The sequence below is a fragment of the Poecilia reticulata genome, linkage group LG9 (genome assembly GCF_000633615.1).
Source record: "Poecilia reticulata strain Guanapo linkage group LG9, Guppy_female_1.0+MT, whole genome shotgun sequence".
In the NCBI taxonomy this organism is placed as follows: Eukaryota; Metazoa; Chordata; class Actinopteri; order Cyprinodontiformes; family Poeciliidae; genus Poecilia; species Poecilia reticulata.
In genome coordinates this window covers 19729282-19747431 of record NC_024339.1, presented here as the reverse complement: position 1 = coordinate 19747431, position 18150 = coordinate 19729282, and the positions used below count along the sequence as shown (strand labels likewise).

The window sequence follows — 18150 nt, the reverse complement described above, 5'->3', positions numbered from 1 at the left end:
GGGAGACGTGTGGGTGCGATGCCTCAGCGACCACGCAGTATTTGTTCAGAGTTACTACCTGGACCGAGAGGCGGGCCGAGCCCCGGGAGACGCCGTCCACAAGATCTACCCCAGCGCGTACATCAAGGTGAGGTCGCCGGCTTTCCTCCGCCGACATGCTGAACTTTTTTGAGTCTGCAACACGAGCACTGAGAGCGCCGCCCGTCCCTCCAGGTGTTCGACCTCCGTCAGTGCCACAGACAGATGCAGCAGCAGGCCGCCACGGCTCAGGCGGCGGCGGCCGCTCAAGCGGCTGCCGTGGCGGGGAACATACCTGGTCCTGGATCAGTCGGAGGAATCGCTCCGGCCATCAGTAAGAGACAGTAGCTGCACATTTAGGCTTTTCTACGACCAAGCGTTTTACCGTGTGGGCCAAAACGGTCAAGTTGAAAGCAACCGAGAGCCACGGAATTTAGATGTTTTTTTCATTTTTTATGAGAGTTAATTTCAAAGGTTTTTAAAAAATGTTAATGATACTGAGATGTTTCTGTGAATGGACTGAATATGCTTTCTTAGAGAGTCTTCAAATTTTCTCAGAAATTTCCCCTCCCCTCTCCTCCCAGGTCTCTCTGCCGCCGCCGGCATCGGGGTCGATGACCTCCGACGGCTCTGCATTCTCAGGATGAGCTTTGTTAAAGGCTGGGGGCCCGACTACCCCCGGCAGAGCATCAAGGAGACCCCTTGCTGGATCGAAATCCACCTGCACCGAGCCCTGCAGCTCCTGGACGAGGTCCTTCACACCATGCCCATCGCTGACCCCCAGCCTCTGGACTGAGACCCTCCAGCAGCAGGTCCTCACCTGAACACACACGGCCAGTGACTAGTCTTCCTCAGTGAACTCCAGACTGTAAAAAAAAAAAAAAATAGATAAATGTTTTCAGGTGTGTCCGAGGCGTCGCGTTGCACTAAGGCTCCAGCTGTTGCTCACGGCAACAAGAGCCAAAGCCATCTATTCAAACTACGTGCTCACGTTTAATGCATGGCTTCAACTGTAGGACTTTGTAGAAACTATACACCAACACGCACATAAACGACACCAGCTACTGACGACCTACGACCTTACCGAACCGTCGCGGAGCTGCATGGGTTTTACCCGAGGACGGCTTCAGACCCGCAGCTGCAGGTGTGACGGTCACGCCGATCACTTCCTGGCCGCCGGAAGCGTCCGGGACAGGATGTGAGAGGTCGCCGCAACAATCAAAAGAGAGCCGCCGTTATCTGATGCAGAGTTTCAGCCTCGCCTGGAGCCGAGACGTGTCTGAACATGTCCAGGTCAGCTGTTGTCAAACGTTTTTTTTTTTGTTTTTTTTTTAAGATAAACTTCAGCTCTGTGCGGGGAAGTCTCTGTTTGCGTCGTCTCTGTTGAACAAGATAAGTGGCTTGCTAAAGTATTCATACTCGGTCGTTGATTTTTTATTTTTTTTTTTTTTTGCTATTACTTTTTGTTACGTTCACATTTTTATTTCATCTGGGTATTTTGTGTCTTAGAGTAATGCGATGTTTTCTACATTTTTTTTTTTTCACAGGAAAAGTTAAACATTCGTAATGCACGTGTATTAGGACCCCTGATGAGATACTTTGACTAGGCCATTTTAAAACATGAATACGCTTTGATTCCCATCAGCTTTGCGGTCACTGCTAGAGATGAGCACTCCCACAGCATGATGATGCCACCGCCATGCCTCACAGCGGGGATGGAGGTTTTCCCACCTCGCAGCCTTTAGGCTGTTGACTCAGTTTGGTTTCGGTTTCATCTGAACAAAGCAACTTCTTTCACAAACATGGCTCGCTGCAAACTGCGAAAAGGTCTTTTCTTAGTAATGGCTTTCTTCTTGCTGCTCTTCCTCATAGACCAGATTTGTGAAGAGTCAGATTAACTTGTCTGAACTGTGGATCTCTGCAGATCATCCAAAGAGTTTCCCTGATCATTGCTCTCCTTGCAGGGTTTCTCCCATGACGTCGTCGGCCTTGTCCGGGTTTCCAGGTGTCGTCTTTCCATTTTTTTTTTTAGAAAATGGATTGAGCTCTGTTGGATGGGATTGACTGTTTAGTAACCTAATCCTGCTTTAAGCTTAATCTCTGAGCCGTTTTGCTGCTGTGTTGCTTGGTCGACTTCTGAATGGATTTCATTAAAACGCGTCGGAGTAAAAGGGGGCTGAATACAAATGCTTTAAATCTTCTGATTTTTGTTATTTATTTCCACAGTCTTTACGCACCACATTACATGTGATCACGATTCATTTTATTGAAGTTTGCGGTCGCAGCAGGAAAAACTGGTGTTGATACTTTTGCAGGGCTGTAATTTTCCAGCAGGCAGCCTGTGTCACTCCTGGGTCAAATTCCCTCAAAAGAACTCCTGACCACATGTAAACCCAGTACTTCTCACCCTGCTGACTCTTAGTCACGGATGCTAACTTTTATTTATTTATTTTTTTTAAAAAAAAGCTTCTGTTTTATGCCACCGCGGAGAATCGGCTATTTACCCTCTCAACGGGAGAGAAACTCGTCTGTTCAATGTGGAAGTGACACAGACAAGCAGAGGGAGAGACTGATGTTGATCTCTCAGTACAAAGATTGAGGTTTATCTGTGTTTTTGGTGACCAGAAGTGACAATTTCTGAGAACAAAAACAGTCTTTTGTAAACATTAAACAGAGGAAAGTCCAGGAAGTCCTGATCTTAATCTGTTTCCAGTCATATCTGACACACAGGTTGGAGTCCTGACAAAAGTGAGCTGCACTCCTCCTTCATACTTTATCCAGGTTTACTGTGTGAAGTTTGGCAGAAAAACAATAAGAGGATTTATAGCTTGTGCTCAGCCTTCGTTACACTTTTTTCCCCCCTACTTTTTCTGATTTATTTGTTCATTTGTAGCACTTTACCTTTGACTAAAGGAGCAAACAGGTCAGTTCAGAGCAAGTTAAAGATTACAAAGAGAACGTTGGATTCAGATCGTACAATATTTAACACTAAGCCTTCTTTATTAACAAAAACCCTGATTGCATTCATCTTTTTTCTTTCTTTTTCTGTTGTCCTCATAAATCCATGTAAATATCTGGTTTGCAAATGCATGTGTGAATGTATCCATATCAAACACTTTTCTTATGGGAGTTAAAGTCTGCTGTAGATCGGTGACGTTGCACTCGGCAGGAGAGGCTCATAAAGTCACATCCAGACCACGTTTGGCTTCTTCTTACTTTAAATTGAACATTAAAGCAGACACACCTTTAATCTGTGCTGTTTAACATCCAAGTTTTACACAGGTTTTGGGGTCTAACAGTTTAAAAGACGAGCAAGATGTTACTACTTATTGAAGGAAGATAAATGATTTAAAAACCTTTTGGTGCATTTTAGGCTTTTTTTTTGGTCTAAAGTTAATTGTCAAAATATCAGTTTATTTTCATTTATCAAGGGCCAAAAATGCTGCAATTCAACACATTAAGTGAAAATATTTGATCATTTAGGTCATGTTTAAAAATCTACATAAAAGTAACATTTAGTAAATGCATAATTAAATGTGGAAATAATTCATTTAAATATGCATTTATAGTTTCACAAAATATATAATTTTAGCATACGACAAATTACAGTTTTAACTGATTACAATTTGCTCAAATTTAATATAAATGATCAGTGGCACTTTTGGTCCTGGATGTCTACCATAATTCGCCGTGTTCTTCTGACCAGCAGCGTTTTTGCTCGCAGTGATTTCGGTCGTGTCGTCCAGAAAGCCCGTCGCTGTCCAGCCCCGATTGTTTACCCGGTGGAGCTGCAGAGGGCGGCGTGTTTTCTGCTGAAAATTCATGCTGAATTGAATCCAAAAGTGTGCTTTTTAAAAGGTGGAAAACATTTTTTTGTTTTGTTTTGTTTTTTTTTTTTACATGATTTGCAGTTATTGTAGCAGCCGAAAGCCGGCTTGGGTGAGTAAATGTTGACTACTATTTCAGATCTAACTGTACCTGTTTTTCTCATGTGAGAAATTAAATACGGACTGCTTTTCTCCATTTGGTGTCCTGTTGGTTTTGTCATTGAGCCAGTAGCTCCAAAACTAATTCATCAGGATGTGGATTTTGTATTAAAGCTCCAGCTGAAGTGACACTCATTAAATTCATAACAGCCCGCTGAGTGAACATTATGGTGTTTATGTTACTTAGACAATTATATAAAAAGGGAGGAGTGGGGGGGGTTGTTTTGCTATGACAACCGTGGGAGAGTGGGAGAAATGTCACTAAAAGCAGCCCGTCCAGACACACACTCGTGTGTATGTGAGAGGTTGAACTGAAATCCCCCTGAATGTGTGTTCAGTCAGAAAGACCCTGTTAATCGCCATGTTACTGCAGATTTATGCAAAAACATCCCATCAGCTCTTAACAGAATACATGTAGACTTGTTGCAGTAACTAAGGTTAAAGTCTGCACAGGCTCTGCTAAAACAAGCCCAGAGATTTAACTGAATGCCGCCATTTTGTACTTGATTCATATTCTGGGAAGAAAAGTGGCAGAAGACTTCCTGGAGCTCTGCAATTAAATTCTTATGAAATAAGGGGGAGATTTGCTCTCATCGCCTCAGAGAATAATATATATTAGCATTAACACAGATGGCAGAATTCAATTCAAGCGAGTTTCTGAGAGCCGCCACTTTGACTTGTTTGAGAATTTAGTTCAAATGTTGTGCTGTAGTAATGTGCAACTTTGCAGTTGCATTTTAACAAATAAGCACAAACGTTCATCTGTTTTAGTACCTCAATCCAAAAGGCAGACTTCAAGCAATTACACAGTTACATATTTGAAATAATCAATGACAAATTTATAATTTTAAAGTTTTTTTTTTTTCAGAATCAGTGAAAAGCTTTATTGGTCAAGTTTGTGTGCAGCTAAAAACCACGAAAAATCTGAAATTTGTTTTTATGCCTATTTTAGGACAAAGCATGGAGAAATGTCTCCTGGTCCAAACTTTATTCCTTCTATTTTCTAAACTTAACGATAATAAAAAAAGGTCAACTATAAGTTAAACTACACATTTTTGTCACATTAGTTGTAAGCCACCATCAATATGATCAGAAATACAGTGAAATATAGTTATAGAATAGTAAATAAAAACTGAAATATAAGTATTTGTTTTTGAACTGAATTTCAAAACACTCACCTTTGCAATGAAAGTGTATTCTGATTTGAGATACACCGTTTCACATTCACTGTAGTGTGTCTGCTAATGTGTACAAGAAAAAAATGTTATGTAGAATAAAATATTTAAATTCTCATTTTGAAGGACATTTTGTAACATCATGGGTCCAACCGACGAGAAGCAGGGAGCCAGTCCTCTTCTATGAACAGTGTTTTACTCTCATTTTAGTAACACAGACTTTTCTTTTTAATCGATGTTAGAAGATGAGGCGCTCACTGAGGCGAGTGACTAACAGTTTAAACACATAAGTGGTCAGGCTCAGGCTCTTCACCAGCTGCAGCTGCATTTCAAACATTCACGTTTCAAATCTGAGGTTTCTACACTTTTAACGTCTTTTTTAAAAGAAATGATTTTCTCTTTCACTATTAGTTTCTTTTTGCTGTAAATTCAAGACATACAGATGTAAGATTTAGGAACGTGCAAAAAAAAAAGGTACAACTAGACCTAGATATGAGGACAGAAATAAATTGATAAAGAGGTAGATGGAAGGATAAATTGACATGGTTACTTAGATGGATGAAAGCTCAGATCAGCAAACGTGGACAGAAAAACAAGTGGATGTGAAAATGGAAAGATGACTAAAGGGACATGAGGAAAAGACTGACTGGCAGGAAGGATGGATGGATGAGCYGATTGAAAAAGATGAGCAATGGTGGATGGACAAAAGGATGAATTGGTGGATAATCGGATGTTCAGACTAAGACGTAGACGGATGTCAGCAAGTTGTGGAGTCAGAAACTCATGTGAACCAACCAAATTACAACCTGCTTCGACAGAAACAGAGATGTTTCTGACTCTTATCGATTAAACTCAAACTGGAGCTCAGAGAGAGAATAAAGTCTGGAAACAACTTTATGGACAATGCAGTTTCTTCATCGAGGTAGACCGCAAAGTCAAAGATCTGACTCAGCCTTTCTGCACTCCGTGAAGCAGGTAATCTTCTGTTTAATCCCGGTTTAATCCCAACAATTTAAACACAACCGCAGCCTGCGCTGGGATTTCCAGTTACCCGGAGCCACAACGTGACTACAAGAAAAAATAAATAAAAGGACGACAGGAATCTGAAGTGGCTTAAAATGAAACCGTCTTTATTACGTAACTTTAATATCAGAAAAATAAAACTCTTAAAATTCTCTTTACAGCAAATATATAATATCAGTGCTTTGGCCGCAATAACTTAAAAGGCCATTATAAAATATAGTCTGCTTTAAACTCCTGACTTAATTTGAAGAATTTATATGCCTTAAGACTCCTCCTACACATATACATAACAAAAGTGTAGTAAAATTAGCAAATACTTTGAACCGTTGGTACAGCTTTGAACAATATGCATTAGAGATAGATAATCGAAGATACATCTTAATAGTATACCGTTCTTAATTTTGGTGGTGTACAGACATGACAGGCAGCTTGAATCCTTGGCCTTTTTACAGTTGCAGTGAAGATCCACAATGGCGGTAAATGATGAAGACATGCTTGTGATGCACATTCCACTTTCAACTAGGTTTAACGGCAGCTATCAATACTATTAATCATCATCAATACTGTAAACTACTAACTAGACTACAAGCAGATAGCACTGAGACGCTCTCCTCTGCAACATCATCTGGATTTCCAGCTCTTCATTCGCTTAAAATCACTCAAAAAAAAAAAAAGTAAAAATAGAAACAAATTTAAAATATTATTGTAAACATTTTGATATAGATATATTTATGTATATACGAAATGTAACAAAATAAAAATAAGTTCTGTATATTTCTCAGTCATTAACAGTAATTTTTATATAATACATACACAAAAAGAAAAAAAAAAAAAAACGTCAATAGGTTCATGTCGATAATCCGAGGGCCGGTCGTGTATTGCATTCCCTCAGGTGGAAAGAAAAACAGTAATAAAAAGATCAATCCTTTGAAGAGATGAGAGATTTAAAATAACTGGGACGGATAAAAGAGAAGACGTACGCAGGTGAGGTGGGATTTTTTTTTTTCTTTCTTTCTTCTTCTTCTTCTTTTTCCTTTTTGCACTTTTGGGTCTCGTTTGGTTCCGTTTCCTAACAAAAGTTCACCCGCCCGCGAAGGAGAGGATGCAGAGGAGTTTAGGTTGAAATGACTTGATGGGTCCGAAATACTGATCACAGCTGGAATGCTGGAGGGACTGCAGTCCAACGTCCACAAAAACAAAAAGCAAGCAACAGGATTGACCTTATGTAGTGAAATCGTTCCAGCTGCTCCTCCTCCTCCAACCCGCCTTCAAAATGTCTGAACTGATTCAGTCCTACAGGAATCTATAGACACAGGTGTTTAAAGCTAATACTTGAGATGATTTCCACACGTATGTACCGTTCTGAGAAACAAGAAATAAATCCATGCATGGAAGAAGTGAGATGAGGTGTTTTGTCCTAACTGCTCAATAGTGTGTCAAGTATGTGCTTTGTAGTGCACAAAATTGTAGAAAAAAACAACAACAAAAAAAACTAGAAAATCTTTATGTTCAGAGAGAGGTAATTGAAGATTAGCCCCGATTGAAATCCAACAGAAAACACACTTTTGAGTGTTAGTTAGCAAGTCTTAAAAGTTTTCACATTTTGTCACATTAAATCCCAAAATATTTTATTGGGATTCTCAGGTAAAAGCCAACAAAGTCGTACAGAACTGTAAAGTGGAAGGAATTTGCATTCAGCCCCCTTCAGTCAGATACCCCTACATAAAAACCAGTGTGATCAACCAGAAGGCAATTAATCAGCAAATGAATTGCACTTAAATCTTAACCCAAACAGAGCTGTTCTGTGAAGGCTCCAGATGTTTGCTGGAAACCAGGGAACACGGCAGACAGACTTTAAGAAAATGTGAAAAACCGTTAAACAGAAGCTCAGTTCGCCAGACAGACCAGACAGGAAGCAGGTAGAACAAGGTGAGCCCGTCAAACGAGAAAGATTAAAGTTTCTGGCCCACATACGACAGGTGGGAAAAAACACCGCTAGACAACCACGAACCATGGTAACGGCAGCATCATGATGTAGTTATGCTTTTTCTTCAACAGGGACATAGAATTTGATCTGAAATACATGAAGCTAAAAAAAAAAAAAAAACCTGTTAGCAGCTGCTGAATATTGAAACTTCAGCACAGGTTCACCTTCCAGCAGGACAACACGAAACATTCACAATGGAATGGTTGGGATTACATTATAAAATATATCTTCATGTGTTAGAAAGGCACAGAATCCAACTGGGAATCTGGGATAATGGCTGATAATTGAATGAGTTTGTTTTTGCTGAAAATTTCAGTCACTTTTCAGCTGCAAAGTCTTCTAAGTGCTGACTCTAGTGGGCTGAATGCAAATACTTTGTATAAACTAGGATCTTCGCAATTGTGTGCTATTTTATGTTGGTCTTTCACAAATACAAAATTTCAATAAACTAAATTTAAATTGTGGATGTTATGTGACAAAATGTGAGAAGTTTCCATAGTTACGACTGTATCTGAGCTCTGTGCTTACACTGTTTTCATAGAGTTGTATCTGCCTGCTTCTTCTGGACTGGTTCAAATACTGAGATGATTTTTGCATAGGCCGGGCAGATGAGGTGGAAAAAAAAAAAAAAAAAGCAGTGGATGGCCTTCATCTTCGTTTCACATCTCAGTGGAATAAAGCGGACAGCTGCAGGATGGAGCGGTCCAAGTAAAAAAAAAAAAGAAAAAAGAAAAATCAACATTCAAGTTAAAGAGAAGATTCTCGAGATGGCTTTAAAAACAGGAAATAAAAACGTGTACAACAAAAGCAGCCAGTTTGTACTTCACTGGGATTTGTTCAAGATTACAGCTGGAAACATCTGCCAGTTTTGATCCCAAGTGATACTTTTTGTTAAGAATGACGAGCCTAAATAAAAAAATAAAAAAAAAACGACGATACCAGAGAGGAGGAATGTTACAAAAGACGTGCCTAGCCTTCTAGGTGAAAACCAGCGTATGGTTTCCCCATGTGAAGATGTAAACAAAAACTATGACAAGAGGGAAGAAAAAGTATAAAAACAATCAACTCTACCTTTGTGTCATCAAGATGCCACTTCCGCCTGTCAGCTTGAGAGTTTATTTTTTGAGCGGGAGATTGGGATTTTATTTTGGAGATAGTGTGGTGATGGTAATTATAGGCTTTCCAAATAAAAAAAGGCCACAAGTTTGTTTGAAAACAGAGCAACACCATGTCAGCTGAAACCACTTGTCTCCTTCCTTCACGCTTGGGAATTAGGCACGAGTTTACCGTAAACTGGTTGAAGTGTAACGGGAAAGATAAGCGGCGATGTTGAAGAAGCACAACGTCCTCGTCTAAGGATCAAAAATATGATTGCTTATGGAGTGTGAAAACTTTCCAGTTATAGGTTTGACCCACTTGATTTTAAAAACCCTCCTTGGGAGTGTTTTCAGACCTATGAAAAATTAATCGATTTACAATTTGGACGTAAACGGTACCCTTTTAAAGGAGCCGGAAACGTGAGAAACTTGCCTGGATGCCTCCCTTCTTGCTGCACTCACCGAGTAATTACACCGCTGGCTGATATGAAGTCTTACTGCAAGTAAACATGCTCGCTTCTTGTTCTTTCAAAGATTCGTCTGGGATAAAATGTCTGAAATGGCAAAAATGAAAAAATAAAGTGTTGGCCCTAAAGGCAAACATTTCTCTAATATACTTTGAAGTAAAAAAATAAAATGGGAAGAGAAAAAAAAATTTTGATGAGAAAGAAAAATAAAGTTCCAACCCTCCCAATGCTACATAGAGGGCTTCTAACCCTCCCGTTATTCAATCAAGAAGACTTCACAATAGCAGGCACAAGAACGGGCTCAGCACCCTAACCCATGCCCTAAACACACACCCTTCCTATCCCACTTCACCGACTCTCTGCACCTTTGTCAAATTAACACCAGCCTGGGGAAAGCTGGAGCGAGGAATTACCCAGACGCTGATTTGGGCTCTTGTTTTTAAAGTCCCACACATTAAGCTATGAGCCAAAGTGTCAGGGGGAGGCTGACCCCTGAATCAGCCATCAAGGGGGAAAAAAAACATGGATTCAAACTAATCACATATTGCGCAGCTGAATGGCCTGCGTGGCCGGGGACAGGCATACGGGGCACACGGCCTCTGGGCCCTGGCAGATTTGTGTGGCACAATCGAAACAGAACAGGTTATGGCCGCAGGGAACCAAGGCAGCGGTCACCTGGTTCTCCATGCACTGGATGCATATCTCCTGCACCCTCCCGGACGAGCCGAGCGCCGGCCGGTAGGAGAAGGAGGAGTCGGGGGGCGAAGAGGAAGTGGTGCTTTCGCTGGAGGAGGAGAAGGCCGAGCTGTAGGAGGGGATCCTGTGGGCGTCGAGGGTCCCGGCCGACCCGAAAGGCCTTCGGTGAACACGCTGGGCCTGAGGGTGCTCCAAGGCCTCGGTCCCAGAAAAAGTTGGAGAGAGGCGCGGGGTGCCAGGTTGGCTGGTCTGAAACGATTAATCGATTATTGAAACAATCAACTAATTTAGTAATCAATCGCAAACTGGAGTATACAGACTTCCATTAGTAAAAATAAATAAATAAAATCACCATATGTTCAAAAACAGAACTTCTCAAGTTGCAGTTTTAGCTTTAGCTGGTTAATTTAAGTTATATATAATTTATTGATATCCAGTTAATCGGTTAATGTAAAAGGTACATAAATCAAATGATGAAGCATACACTAAAGGAATGTTATGTTGTTGCATTTTTTTGGCAGTAAATGTTTATTTGGCCGTTTAAAAAACGAATTGAATTATCTGTTTACTTGTATTGTTTTTTTATGCATTTCTATAAATGTACACAAATGGCTTATGTGATTAAACGAAAAGTCAGCAGAATTTGCCAAATTTTTTATCCGATTAATTGTCTGAATAATAAACAGAACAACTGATCAGTAAAATAACCGTCATTGGCAGCCCTAGAATCTAACTCGGGTGGGAGACCGGCTCGATGTCTGCAGAATAATTTACCTGGGACTGCAGGGAATCGAAGGCCTGAAGTGACGACTGGTCCACGAAGGGGCTCCAGATGTGCGGTGGGGCAGCGGACTGCGAGGTATGGGCAGTGGAAATGGTTAAGGGCTCGAACCCTGAGGAGGACCCTCCGCCTCCCAGGCTGAAGGGCTCTTCAGACCCCACGCTGAGAAGGCCGTCGCCAAACCAGAAACTTGTGCTGCTGCTTGTACTGTTGTTGTTGTTGTTGTTGGTGTTGGTGTTGGCGTTGAAGGGGAAGGTTGGGCTGAAGTCGGCCATCCGGTTCCCGTTCCCGCCGCCGTAGAAAGAATCAGCCGAGCTGGAGCCGCTGCCCAGAGAGCTGGAGCTGTCGTTGCGGTAGGTGGAAGACATCCTGACGGCGCTGCTGATATTGCTGTTGACCCGCTGAGAACCACTGATGCTGACCGGCAACAGGCTTCCACCGCTTGGCGACGACGCGCCTGCGTGGAGCCACCCGGCCTCCCCCACACCAACGGGGTTCAGGGAGGTCTCGAAGCTGACGTCGGTCCCGTTGAATTGGAAATCGCTGTTATCCACGCCAGGGGCCTCGACGCCCCCGCAGCTACCGGTGCGCAGGGCGATGTGCGCCTCGATTTCCTCCCTCGCCCGGTCGACGTTCTCTGGCATCCCCGTGACCTCAAACACCGGCTCTTTGTCCCGACTTGGCGTCACGATGTAGGTATGCGTCTGCTGCTGGATGCGCTTGATGGTCGCTCCTGGGGGAAAATACAGAGGACAGATTAAAATTAAAATTGATGGCGTAAGTTTGACTCCATGAAGCCACCCCCAACTCAAAAGCACAAGGGGAAAAAAAACTTTATATTATTAGAATCTTTGGGGTTAGAAATGTCTAATTCAGTGACCACAACCAGCTGGAATCGTTTCCAAGGCAGAGTGGATCGTCACGGTTACACCAAGTTCTCACTCTACCACGTTATTCCAGGAAGCGTTTTTCCAATTCATCATTTTTTGGGGGAAGCTGTGCAAACTGTTCCCCGAGAATGCTCAAAAGGCTCAGTGGGTCGTTGTGGTCTCACACTTACTTTGATTGTAATGAGTGGCCATTTCAGCATCTGTTCCCTTTTCCTCATCTCAAACCAGTCTGCTTATTCCTCTCCAACACCACTGCAGAGGGGAATTAGCATTTTTCTAACAACTAGATTTTAATTTTAATGAGGTTTTTCAAGCTGGAGGAAGAAAGTTTGGTTTGTCCATTTACTACTGACTGCAAACCGATAAACCAAAATTAAGATTAATAGAAAAGATTTTTTTTTAAAGTAAGTAAACTTTATTTAGGTAGCACCTTTTACAGGTCAGAATCTACCAAGGGCACTACAAAGATGTAAAAACAAGAGACAAAACATAATACATGTAGCATAACAGAAAGTAAAACAAATGAAAACTAAAAAGGTAAAATTAATGTACCACATAATTTTTTTTAATTTATCGAAAGAACACAATCTGCCCAGTAGGACAAAAAAGTGTAAAGCATTAATGATGTGCAGACATTTGGACAAAAAACAGAGCTGTCATAAAATGCAGCTGGAGAAGCTGGGAAAACCACAAGCAAAGTAACACCAAAATTCTGCGAAAAGCCCTATACATTCAGTAATTACTCTCCTTCAGATGGCGGTGATGATTATAACCCCTGGCTTTAAAGAAACCCAGCTGTGAAATAATTACAGCTTTTAACTGAAAGCTGCTCTGATGACTCACCTGGCTGAAGTGCAAAACACTAAAATCCAGTCTGAGGACAGAAGGCTTTTAAAAGGGCAACACTAAATAAAGGCAAATGAACAGATGTCTTGAAATACAGCCAGAACACTTCTGTGTATTCCCTCAAGCTAGAAAAAATAAGCAACTTTTGGACTTTTTACTGTTCTTATCTCGTATGGTTAGTTTACTGAGAATAGTTTAGAGAAGAGTTTCCCAATGCTGGTCCTCAAGGCAAACTGGCCTGCATGTTTTAGATGTTTCTCTGCTTTAATTCATCTGAGTCAGCTGAATAAAGTTCAGAAAACACCTGTTAATCTACCATCAATTTAAATCGGCTGGGCTGAACTAAGAAAACACCTAGAACGTGTGGGGCAGTGTGCCTTGAGGACCATGGGAAACACTGGTTTATAGATTCATTTCAGAAATAAACTCAAGAGATTTTGAGAATAATGATGTTCGGGGAAGTGAAAGACAATTGAAGAAATCAAAGAACTTCAAAGGCAGGATAGCTATGATCTTGCAGATGACTGAGTTTTCTAATACTTGAAAACTAGCTGCATAAACTGATTATCTCATGCTGTTTCCTAGCACATATAAACGGGTTGCTTTCAGGAAGAAAGGGAAATGAGATAAGCTTTTATTTGGGGGGGAAAAAAAACTTGCTTGTTTTTCAATACTCAAGCAAAAAAAGTAGCAGAACAGATGCAGTTGGTTATACTTTGATTCTTTTTACAACATGATCTCAAGTAAATGGAGCACAGAAACATTTATGGGAGCAGCTCACCTTTGGGGCCCACGACCAGACCGACGACACGATATGGGACGCGCACCTGATGGGGCAAAAAAAGGAAAAGAAAACGACACATAAACATTACCACCTTTTTAGTGTAACCAGCTTTTAAAACGACAGCGGAAGAGAACAACGGCATCAATAGGTGAATGCAAGCTGACCTGAATGGTTGTCTGCCCAGGTAGAGCAGGGGCCCCCAAGCCAGTCACAGCAGACATAGGGCCGGTCTTGTTCCGGGAGGCTCGGATCAGGGAAAAGTGCTCGGCTGCAGACAGGATCTCCCTCTTAGCCATGGCTACATCTTCTTTGCGCCCCGTCACGACGAAGACGGGTTGTTCTCCCCTCACTGGCGTCTTTATGTAGGTGTTTGTTTTGGCTCGAAGTGCCTTGATCTTACAGCCTGGAGGAACATCACAAGCACAAAAAAACTGATACAGCTTGTAAACTTATATTGATGTAAAGATCTACGGACAGTTTTAGTCAAGCAATTCTTGCTCGCTGTGGGGTTAATTCTGGGAGTTTTTTCTATACATTTTCCAGTTTAGACCTCTAGATTTTATATCAACCATCAAAAATAGCAGTGTTAGTTTCTGTTTGACATTTTCTAGTCAACAAAACCAGTCAATGACCGCAAACAAACTGATGTCTGTTCATGTTTATCTAAAAGAGAAAACGATTGGAAATTTTGGCTTTAAAAGGGCTAAAAAAAGAACTGAACATCGATACAGGGTGGGCTGTTTTTGTGTCAGTTTTTAGTAAGGAAGAAAGGAATGGAAGAAAAAAAAAAGAGGGAAACAAAGAAAGCAAAATAGGAAAGAACCAAAAGGTTAGGAAACAATACAGGAAAGGCAATGAGAAAAAGGACAAGAAAGGAATGTGAAAGAAGACATACTGAAGGAAAAAACTAAGGATAAAAAAATGGGAAGGATGAGAGGAATAAGAAAAGACAGACAGAAAAGAAGTAAATAAAACAGGAACAAGAACAAAGCAAGGAAATAAAAGAGAAAATAGCAGAAAAGGAATAAGGTCTCTCAATCTAAACATTTTACAACCCTCTATTTTATTTTTTCATACTTGTTCAGACCTGGAGAACACTCAGATGAAATCCCCTACTTTTCCAGGCTGTATAAGAGTTTTAGGGCCACAAGTACAAGGTTTCTGAATGGTAAATTGCCTCCGGCTGAGCTTTGTTTTAGCGGTGTCCAGTCTACTTTCCAGTCATTATTTCCACATCCAAGTAGCTGGGCTTATGAATTAAATATTCCTTTTAGCAGTGGGTGAGAGTCCAACATTATTACCAGAGCCATTTCCTGTTGTTGTCAACACCAACCACCCTCCCCCACCTGATCTAAAACACTACATAACACTCACACGACCAGTTTCATTTATACGATTATGTAAAGCCCTACATAGAGAAAAATTACATTTTTTATATTAAACACATATCTTAGGTTACAATTGTGAGACGTAAACCCCCAATAACGAGCAAAGAGCACGCTAAATCTTCAACAGCTGATGTGGCATAGCAATGGTGACCAGCTCTGTTCTCTCCTTTCTGCTCCGAGACAAAGCAAAGCCGGGTAGAAGCACGACAATATTCGGCCGAGGATGTTCTTATAGTTCACAAAGCCCACAAAAATATTCAGAATATTAAGTAATTCACAAGAACTGAAGGTTGGAGACAGCAGGTTTACGGAAGAAGTTGATATGTAAACTTTTTTATAAGGATGTTGGGTCAGGGTGGTGTTGACCCAGTTAGCAGTGGGAGCTAAGTTAGCTTGAGCTAACGCCAGCCGCAGTAGCCAAACAACATTGAAGTTAGCGTGTGGTTTGAGGCTTCCTATTTGGCTCTCGGCTAAAGGGTAATTCCACTGAATTCAAGAAATTACCTTTTCCACAATAGCTCAAAGTTTATAAATACTTAAATTATGAAATGGATAACATACTCAACATATTTTATAGTAAAACATATGCAAATCCTTACATTTAGATGTCTTTTGTGTCTCTGACCATGACACGGGTCTAACTTAAAAAAAAAAAAAAAAGCATTTTATTGGATGGGTTTTGACCTAACAGTTTGTGAATTTTAAGTTCCATCATAAAAAATATATTTAATTTTTTTGTGTTTTATTCTTTGCACTGTTCTATCTTAAGTCTTGAAAAAAAATTTTTTAGGATTTTAACTATAATCTTGTCCATATTCCTGTCTCAAATTCTGCATATTTGAAACTGCAACACCTTTCAATACATCAGACCAAAAAGCCAAAATGTTGGTTTGAGTTTTTAAACGTCATGATTCCCGAATGGAAAATCCCGCGTAAAAATAAAATTAACTTTAGCTCAAGTTCGACTCTTCTACAGATTTCACAGATTTGACCTAGAGTGGACCAACAATGATGTACAGTCGTTAAATGCAGTGAAATACTCCCCGAGTGTCGGCGGCTCCGAATCGGATGCCAACTTCAAAGTCGTTGTAGCTAAAACAGTCGAACAATAAATCGGTTAGCTTCTTTTAAAACTTTATATATTTTATTTCACGTAAAATCCCCCCCCCCCCCACCTCCCCCGATAAAGTTTTGAAGAGATACCATAAGGAGTTTATTGTTGGCTCATAAACAAACCAAACACCGGGAAAACCCTTACCCTGCCTCCCCACAATCTCAGCGACATGCTCGGAGCTCGGCACAGCCACACATTCGGTCGTGTTGACGCTCTTTCTCCGGGTCAAAAGCGAATGCTCGGCCTCGAAGCCCGACTCCCCGTACACACCGGGTGGGAGCATCACCATGCTGGCCGCCGGGGGTAGCGCGCTGCTGCCGCCGCCAACGCCGCTATCATCCCTCTCGTCTCCGTTGTACAACAATACCGTCTCGACATGCGGCGGCTCCATCACTGTGCCGCTCTGCCCTGATGGGAGGTGCTGATTACGGTAGGCCTTTGCTAGCAACGCGCCCGAAGAAGTGGCCGCTATCCCTTCGAGCTCTTCGTCCTCTGTCGTTTTGTTCGCTTCATCCCCCGAGGGCGGCCGATGCAGCGGGAGAGGCTTCAAGTCAAGGACCGTACCGAGGATGCTGAAATGGGATACTGCAGGGAGCTGATGGTGAAAGGAAACACTCTCATCTGGTTGTTCAGGAGCCTGGCTCTGGCTGCCGTGGTGCTCGTCGAGGCCCATACCGGCGAAAGCGTGCACGAGCGGCGGTGGGACCTCGGACTCTCCCTCATCGGCCTCCAACAAAGACGTGCTACTTGGCATCATGCAAAACCTACTAAATATTGCTGTTAAATTGAAGAGAATACAAGAAAATAGTGAAACCTGTTTTTGGTGAATAAAAAACTAATAATAAAATAAAAAAGCGACCAGCGCCTGTTAGTTGAAATGTGGGGGCTTTGTTTTGTCTTTTCAGTTCTCCATGCAGCCCTCCCTTCACTGTAATCTCGTACTAGATATCGCGAGACTTGGTTTTAAGGTCAACCTTGTCAATGCTGACAGCGAGACTAATTTAGCATGAATCATGCAGGGGTGATGGGTTGTGATTGTGTTATATTATATCAATATATCACTTTATAATTCATTTGCAGCTTACAACAATGTAATATATATTTAAGTCTTATTTATTGCACTACGACGTGTTAATCATTTTCTCTAAAATGCACCATTATTATTCTGTATTTAAATATCTGTTTCCACTTTTCTAATTAAATTATTTAATTAGAGGTTTGAGGTTTGAAGCTGTCTTCAAACCTCAAGTACTTTCTCATATTTGTTTTATTTCAACCTCAGTCTTCCACAATTTCCTTGGAAGACTGACACATATTTTAATTGTGCACTTCAAAAATCCAGCCTATCTGTCTGTCTGAACACAGTGACCCATGGGGGAGCCTGATGGGTTGATTAAAGAAAAACAAATAATAATAAGTAAAAATAATAATTGTGTAAAAGTGTGTTAGATGCAAAAAGATGCACAACTTACTTTTGGTAATTATTATTTTTAGTTTTTAACATATTTATGCCCTAAAATGCCAGAAGACACAAAAAGTATTAGCTACCTCAATGATTATTAGAGAGCATGGTCGGGATACTTCAAGTTTTCCCTTTTAGACTTCTAGACTTCATGAAGGAGAAATACAAATGCTGGCAACTAGAACCAGGTGGTTTACATTTGTTTTATTAGAATTCAGGGCAAACATTGAAACAATTTGTAAAAAAAACTATAAAAACAACAAATTTGCTTAAGATTTTTTTTTTAGCTCTTCACAAATTTTTTTTTCCTGCATAACAGTGTTATTCATGCTTATATTTTTGCTGTGTTCACATAATTAAATGTTAGTTTTTGCTGGAGTCTGGAGTATTAAATGCAATTTAAAGATCCTTTGTTGTCCTACATCGGGAAAATTAA

The 18150-nt window shown here is 41.0% G+C and overlaps 2 protein-coding genes across 2 annotated transcripts in view; one reads left to right on the top strand and one right to left on the bottom strand.

Moving 5' to 3' along the window:
• The window catches only part of LOC103470200 (mothers against decapentaplegic homolog 4), a 9300-nt gene extending 5259 nt beyond the window's left edge, over window positions 1–4041 (top strand). The window contains 3 exon segments of the mRNA XM_017306902.1: window positions 1–127; window positions 214–352; window positions 603–4041. The exon segment at window positions 1–127 is cut by the window's left edge and continues 5 nt beyond it. Of these exon segments, the coding sequence (XP_017162391.1) occupies window positions 1–127; window positions 214–352; window positions 603–814 (478 nt within the window). The 3' untranslated portion in view covers window positions 815–4041.
• Window positions 4042–6288: 2247 nt separating this feature from the next.
• LOC103470199 (RNA-binding protein MEX3B) lies at window positions 6289–17414 on the bottom strand. Its single transcript, XM_008418434.2, has 5 exons — window positions 16397–17414; window positions 13915–14153; window positions 13748–13793; window positions 11224–11963; window positions 6289–10698 (listed from the first exon to the last, which is right to left on the bottom strand). The coding sequence occupies exons 1-5, from the start codon at window positions 17007–17009 to the stop codon at window positions 10291–10293; spliced, it is 2046 nt and encodes a 681-aa protein (XP_008416656.1). The 5' UTR covers window positions 17010–17414; the 3' UTR covers window positions 6289–10290.
• Window positions 17415–18150: the final 736 nt, after the last annotated feature.

Excerpts from the sequence above, each read along its gene's own strand:
- LOC103470199 (XM_008418434.2), bottom strand. The coding sequence starts at position 17,009 with ATGATGCCAAGTAGCACGTCTTTGTTGGAGGCCGATGAGGGAGAGTCC. Across the intron at positions 13,794-13,914 it reads CTGGGCAGACAACCATTCAG|GTGCGCGTCCCATATCGTGT; the intron begins GTCAGCTTGCAT and ends TTGCCCCATCAG. Across the intron at positions 11,964-13,747 it reads TCTGGTCGTGGGCCCCAAAG|GAGCGACCATCAAGCGCATC; the intron begins GTGAGCTGCTCC and ends ATTTTCCCCCAG.